Source organism: Berghia stephanieae, chromosome 14 (genome assembly GCF_034508935.2).
Source record: "Berghia stephanieae isolate SIO BIC M18660-M18661 chromosome 14, UCSD_Bste_1.3, whole genome shotgun sequence".
In the NCBI taxonomy this organism is placed as follows: domain Eukaryota; kingdom Metazoa; phylum Mollusca; class Gastropoda; order Nudibranchia; family Aeolidiidae; genus Berghia; species Berghia stephanieae.
Genome location: NC_088373.1, coordinates 20,360,980 through 20,368,479, shown reverse-complemented (window position 1 = coordinate 20,368,479; position 7,500 = coordinate 20,360,980). Strand labels below are relative to the sequence as shown.

General features: G+C 41.4%; 1 protein-coding gene across 5 annotated transcripts in view; it reads left to right on the top strand.

Annotated features, from left to right (window-relative positions):
- LOC144959873 (glycerol kinase 3-like) overlaps positions 1 to 7,500 on the top strand; it is a 47,673-nt gene that overhangs the window by 19,525 nt on the left and 20,648 nt on the right. For all 5 annotated transcript variants that reach the window (XM_078892688.1, XM_078892685.1, XM_078892686.1 and 2 more), the window contains exons 8-10: positions 2,007 to 2,109; positions 4,510 to 4,620; positions 6,442 to 6,522. In XM_078892688.1, the coding sequence (XP_078748814.1) occupies positions 2,007 to 2,109; positions 4,510 to 4,620; positions 6,442 to 6,522 (295 nt within the window). The remainder of the gene's footprint in view (positions 1 to 2,006; positions 2,110 to 4,509; positions 4,621 to 6,441; positions 6,523 to 7,500) is intronic.

Sequence of the window (7,500 nt, the reverse complement as noted above, 5' to 3'; positions counted from 1 at the left end):
TCTTCTTCTTCTTCTTCTTCTTCTTCTTCTTCTTCTTCTTCTTCTTCTTCTTCTTCTTCTTCTTCTTCTTCTCTTTTCTTTCTTCTTCTTCTTCTTCTTCTTCTTCTTCTTCTTCTTCTTCTTCTTCTTCTTCTTCTTCTTCTTCTTCTTCTTCTTCTTCTTCTTCTTCTTCTTCTTCTTCTTCTTCTTCTTCTTCTTCTTCTTCTTTCTTCTTCTTCTTTTCTTTTACTTCTTCTTCTTCTTCTTCTTCTTCTTCTTCTTCTCTCTTCTTCTTCTTTCTTCTTCTTCTTCTTCTTATTCTTTTACTTCTTCTTCTTCTTCTTCTTTTGCTATTTCTTCTTCTTCTTCTTCTTCTTCTTCTTCTTCTTCTTCTTCTTCTTCTTCTTCTTCTTCTTCTTCTTCTTCTTCTTCTTCTTCTTCTTCTTCTTCTTCTTCTTCTTCTTCTTCTTCTTCTTCTTCTTCTTCTTCTTCTTCTTCTTCTTCTTCTTTTCTATTGTGGTCTACCTTTTAAATTGCTGTCAGAAACGAAGCTGTTGAAGATCCGAGAGAAGAACTTCCCTATGGAACTGAGCTTCCCAGGAATGAGTTGGTAACACTGATCAGAGCATGATCCAAACTTGGGAGAACAGCTGGACGCATGAAAAAGTGGGGGCTGGCTGAGATTAGCTTGTATACATGTGGATGCCCAGAGCAGACGATGGAGCACATCCTAAGAGAATGCCAGGATGGGCCCAGCTTCACTGACCATGACCTAAGAGTCTGCTCCCCAGATGCTGTGGAGTGGGTTCGGTGTTGAAGCGACAAGCTATGATGATGATGTAACATCGTTTTTGTGTTGTTTTTTTTCTAGGATAGTGCTGTTAGCCCAATGCCAAACCCCAGACTTAGAGCACCAGGATTTATTTTGGAGATTCACTCCAAGGCTGGTTGCTCTCCCGAGCTATACAGTCATGCCCACCCTTGGTTTTATTTAAGAGTGTCCTTCCCCTAGACTGGTTGCTCTCCCGAGCTATAGAGTCCTTCCTAACCTTGGTTTTATTTTGGAGTGTCCTTCTGCTTGACTGGTTGCTCTCCCGAGCTAAAGACCTTTCGGTCTGAAGGATTTTATTAGCTTGATAAGTCTCTATAAATTCAATGAATTTTATATTTAAGAATTTGGATGGTTTGCGGATGTTGATAATATGATTTTTTTTCCAGTTAGAATATGTTACATTGAATGACATAATCAGTCGGATGGTGAAAAGGTTTGAACTGTCAAGTTTAGTTAGAAGGTCTATGTTGATCCAAAATGAGTTCTTGTCATAAATGATTAAATCAACCCTTTTAATACATCTTTTGGAAATATCAAAGCTTAAATTCACTTCTAAACATTTTTTACAACTAGTCAAGTTGAAAAAGTATGAATTTGAGAAATGTTGGGTACCTTTCCCATACATCTGACCATGACTTCATGAAAAATCACCCGATTTACTTCAAATAAAGATTAAAATGCTCTAGGGAGCATATTCTTTCAGAAAATGCAAAATAAATTGCAAATCCAAAATTCTCACTTTCCGACTGATGATGTCATACACTGACGCTTTCGAGAAAATCGGCTTTAATATTGGGGAAAATGTGATAAATCTTTTTTGTGCGGCTATGTGGTCTAGTGGTATGACAGTCGCTTTCAGATCGAAAGGACCTGGGTTCGCATAGTTGAGTCCTTGGAGAAGGCTCTTTACGCACATTCTCTCACCGTACTTAGGTGCAAAATGAGTACCTGGCCGTTAACAGCATTGTCTCTGTCCAAAAAAAAAAAAGTAATGTCACCTAACAGGCATCATGTCCCGTCCTACACATTAAATGTTGCTGTTGGCCATGGACCCCTTGTACAGCACTTTGAGCACGTTTAGTGGATATTGCGCTATATAAAAGCTCATTTATTATTAATTAAGGAATGCAAAAGAAGAATTTGGCCATAGCCAAAGAAATTCATATGAACAACACATCTCCATTTTTTTCCTCAGATTTTTCGAGATCCCGAAATCGATGCTTCCAGCCATTCGGAGTTCATCGGAGATTTACGGCTGTCTGTGTGACACTTCCCTTAAAGGTGTTTCTATCTCTGGGGTGAGTTTGCAAGGACTCATGTTTAAATTTTCTTTTTATATTTACTTACTTACTTAGGCCGCCCCCTTGGGGTGCCCAACATGAGCCACAAGTCTTCGCCATTCTGTCCTCTCCTCCATAAGCGTACCCAGCTCCCGGGTGTTGTCCATTCCTGTGCCATCTAACAGACAGTCAATACGGTGTGTAGCAGCTGTCCAGTTGCTTCTCAGGGGCTTTTTATATATTCCCCAAGAAAAAATTTGTCTATATGGTCTATATCAAGGGAAGACAGGAAATAACAAAACCAATTGGCCTTGAACCTCTGGAAAAGAGAAGAAAGATAGATAAACTTAAATTGTTTTACAAGATCTACTAAAAAAAATTTGTACCTTAAACTTCCAAACGATATCAAAGATATCGGCACAAGAACTACGAGGGGACACACAGCAAGAGTAACCATCCCAACATCAAAAACAGACGCCCACATGTAATCGTTTTTCCCTTCCACTGCCCGACTATGGAATAGCCTCCCAGCTAAAGTGGCTGAAAACGGTTGCCAACATGCCTTCACGCGAGTTCACAACGTGACTTTTTAATCTATGCATTTTTTATTAGTATTATTAGAGTTTTTAAAAGTTTACAATGTAATGAAGAAGAAGAAGAAGAAGAAGAAGAAGAAGAAGAAGAAGAAGAAGAAGAAGAAGAAGAAGAAGGAGGAGGAGGAGGAGGAGGAGGAGATCTCCTAAATGTGCTCAAATTGCTTGACAGGAATCCCTAGACATCACTTGACAAAGGATGAAGCAATATCCCCTATGACAATATTATTACAATTTTTTTTTTTATAAAGAGACAATGCTGTTCATTTTACACCTGAGTATGGTGAGAGAATTTTAGTAAAGAACCTTTTCCAAGGACTCAACTTTGCCTTGCTCAGAGCGAGCCCAGAGAGGACTCGAACCCTGGATTTACAATAAGGCCACAAAGCTGATTTTACATCTTCCCAAAGGCAGAATCCTTTCTTGGACGGATCCTTGGGGACCAACAAGCTGCCTGAGTTGGATGACTTTCACTGTCAAACCCTCTCCTTGCCAACTATGGGAAATTCGTCATATTCGTTACAATGCAACCGCCTTATTCTCATTCATATTATTTTTTTGTACGTCAAAAGATTTGAAGAAATTTTATTGTTTTTGTTATAGAAAGTTAACGATGTTCTGCAGAGATTGTATAGCTGAACAAAATTATGTAATGTAAGCTTTTATTCCCTTTGAATAAGAGTTTTGAAAATATAGTTTAATGTGATGTGGGTAGATATGGCATTTTGGGAATATCCGGAATATGGCCGGTTAGGAGGGAGTTAAATCAACCCAATAGTGATTACAGAGTGAAGTCTGTCCTATTGTATGGATGTGAAACTTGGAACGCATCACAGGCATGTATAAGGAGAGTACAGAATTTCGTAAACAGGTGCATGCGTAAGCTACTCAGAATAAAATGGATGGATAGAATAGAAAATGAAGAAGTATGGAAAAGAACACAGCAGAAACCAGTGGGAGAGGTAATAGGAAGAAGACGATTGGAAGTGGATTGGACACACGCTTAGAAAGAATGACTCCACTATAACAAAGAAAGTATTGGACTGGAACCCTCAGGGCAGAAGATCAAGGGGAAGGCCACGAGGAACATGGAGAATAATTAAAGAAGCTGATATACAGAGAAGTGGTAAGACATGGAGTGAGATAAAAAAGTTAGCTCATTACAGAGAAGGATGGAAACTGTTTGTCTGTGGCCTATACCCTGACCCAGGGTGAAAAAGGCAATGATGATGAGGATGATGAATAGCGATCACCTTTCTTGGACAGAAGTCAGATTACTTTCACTGTCAAACTTTGATTTGCGGGTGGTTGGATGGGAGCATCACCCTTGAATCATATACCTATGATGTTCGCATGGGTGTACGATCCGATAGTGATGTCGTTTCTTCTTCTCTTTACTAGCCTATCCTGCTTCTTTGGTTTGTGATTGTATTTTTGACAGGGGATATTTTTTTTTCTGTAAATCTTCTGCCTGTTTGTTCTTGGTTATTTATAATTTAGCTTATGATATCTTTAGGTTATGATTTTGATTTACATTTGTACTATTTTTGTTAGATTACTTGTTTTTTTGTTTCAGCGGTCTCTCATATAACCTCAATTGTGTTGGAAGAGACCTAAAGCAACAAACAAACAAAAAAAAAACTTTGATTTTAAACCAACCCAATAGCGATCACCTTTCTTGGACAGAAGTCAGATTACTTTCACTGTCAAACTTTGATTTTAAACCAATCCAATAGCGATAACCTTTCTTGGATAGAAGTCAGATTATTTTCACTGTCAAACTTTGATTTTAAACCAACCAATAGCGATAATCTTTCTTGGACAGATCCTTGGGGACCAACAAGCTGCCTTAGTCGGACAGTCATGCCTGAAGATTGGTCAGGCTAAAAATACGTACGGGACTGGATGCTTTCTGCTGTACAACACTGGGGTCAAGGTCAGTAACGCATGACTCTTTTTGGTCATTGTTTTGCTTTTGCTTTTCTTCTTTTTTTTTTTCCTATTTTCTCTCTCTCTCTCTCTCTCTCTCTCTCTCTCTCTCTCTCTCTCTCTCTCTCATCTCTCTCTCTCTCTCTCTCTATCTCTCACTCTCTTTCTCTCTCTCTCTCTCACTCTCTTTCTCTCTCTCTCTCTCACTCTCTCTCTCATTCTCTCTCTCTCTCTCTCACTCACTCTCTGTCTCTCACTCTCTCTCTCTCTCTAACTCTCTCTCACTCTCTCTCTCACTCTCTCTCTCCCCTCTCTATCTCTCTCACTCTGTAACTCTCTCCCACTCTCTCTATCTCTCTCTCTCACTCTCTCTCTCTCACTCTCTCTCTCACTCACTCTCTCTCTCACTCACTCTCTCTCTCTCACTCACTCTCTCTCTCTCACTCTCACTATCTCTCACTCTCTCTCTCACTCTCTCTGTCACTCTCTCACTCTCTCTCATTCTCTCTCTCTCTCTCCCTCTCTCTCACTCTCTCTCTCTCACTCTCTCTCTCTCTTTCTAACTCATGCTCTCTCTCTCTCTCTCTCTCTCACACACACACACACACACTCTCTCTCATTCTCTCTCTCTCTGTCTCACGTTTCTCCTCTTTCTCTTCCTCCATTCCTCATCCCCTCCCCCCCCTTACCCTTCACTCTTTCTCTTTCTCCTCTTTTGCTCTCTTCTCCTTCTCTTACCCATCCACTGGAGTCAAAGTCTGGAATGCATGACTCTTTTGGTCTACCTCTTCTCCTCCTCCTACTTTGTCTGATCCTCATACTTTTTTCCTCCTTCTCCTTCTTCTCCTCCTCCTTTCCCTCCTTCTCCTTCTTCTCCTCCTCCTTCTCCTCCTTCTCCTTCTTCTCCTCCTCCTTTCCCTCCTCCTATTTCTCTTCCTCCTCCTCCTCCTCCTCCTATTCTTCCTCCTCCTCCTATTCCTCCTCCTTCTCCTCCTATTCCTCCTCCTCCTCCTCATATTCCCCTCCTCCTTCTCCTCCTCCTCTTCCTATTCCTCCTCCTTCTCCTCCTATTCCTCCTCCTCCTCCTATTCCTACTCCTCCTCATATTCCCCTCCTCCTTCTCCTCCTCCTCCTATTCCTCCTCCTTCTCCTCCTATTCCTCCTCCTCCTCCTATTCCTACTCCTCCTCATATTCCCCTCCTCCTTCTCCTCCTCCTCCTATTCCTCCTCCTTCTCCTCCTATTCCTCCTCCTCCTCCTATTCCTACTCCTCCTCATATTCCCCTCCTCCTTCTCCTCCTCCTCCTATTCCTCCTCCTTCTCCTCCTATTCCTCCTCCTCCTCCTATTCCTACTCCTCCTCATATTCCCCTCCTCCTTCTCCTCCTCCTCCTATTCCTCCTCCTTCTCCTCCTATTCCTCCTCCTCCTCCTCATATTCCCCTCCTCCTTCTCCTCCTCCTCTTCCTATTCCTCCTCCTCCTCCTCCTCCTCTTCCTGTTCCTCCTCCCCCTCTAACTCTGTTTTCCAAATTGCTTTCTATCTTTGTCTCGGAACGGAATTACTTGGTGTCGTTCTGAATGAAACACTACAGATCATTCTCATTCATCCGTAGTGTTTCATTCATCCTGTTTTGTTGACAAAGGGGAAACCCGAAACGTTCATTCGATCTGCTTTTGTTGCTAAAATTGAAGCTTACATTCAATTTCACATTGTTATTTATTTTATGTAAAACCCTTAGAAAAACACAAAACAAAAGCGTTTGATTGTGTTAATTTTTTTTTTTTTTTTATTTTTTTATTTTTTCATTTTTTTTTTTTTTTTTTTTCAGCCGGTGGAATCTAAGAGTGGATTATTGACTACCGTGGCCTATCAGATGGGGGAGGACAAACCTGCTGTCTATGCCTTAGAGGTTTGTCTTTATTAAGTAGTTATTTTTTTTATTGTATCTGGTTGTTTGTTTTGAATTTTCACACACTGTATAGTCACCTGGAATAGCTACAAAAGACGTCTAACTTCTACGTCATGGCACAAGACCGAAGGACTAGAGCTCAGCTGGTCGCTGGTTCGGATAAGTAAGTAAATAAGTTTTGAATTTTGGAAGTTCTCTTGTTTAGGTGGTAAAGAAGTTGACTTACCTAATCTGTCTGCATGATTGAAAACTGGAATCACCCATGTTGTCCAAGTGAGCGAATTGGGGTGGGGGGGGGGGGGGGGTTAAATAATCTTTCCAGAGGAATAAAACCGAAAGTACCTGAAGTGGGGCTCGAACCGGTACCTTCTGGGTCACAGTGCAATGCCTTAACCACTCGTCACTTCGCCCCTGTTGGTAGCATGGTACATGGTGTGGACTTTGCTTCATATCTAAAAGATGCTGAGCTCTCATTTCCCTTCTGTGCTGGATCATCGTCATTCAGAGCCATAAGGCCCATGGAGCTGGAAGTTATAGGGGTGTCTATAGCGTGAAATGGACAATAGCAAGTACTTGTTATTCTTTGGATAGGACACTAGGCTATCGCAAAGGATTTTCCACCAGATCTAAAAGACCCAGCTACCCGTTTACTGTCGGGTGGACAGAGGGGTTGGAAATAAAATATCGGCTTCACCCGGGATTGATCTTGGTCCCTTTGCTGATGAAACAAGTGCTCTACTAACTTGTAGTAGTAGTAGTAGTAGCGTATGGCTACACCTCCAAATTATGTTTGTCGATCCATGATGTCAGGTCATCTCCGGCTTCAAAGATTGTTTCGTATCCCCCTTCTAATTTTGTTACTGGCATTGCAGGACCAGATGATCGATGGTTTGACGTGCCCCTTTGCAGTATTGGCAGATTAGGGAGTCAATGAGTCTCCATCGATAGAGGCTTTCTTTGCTGCGACCATATATGGTT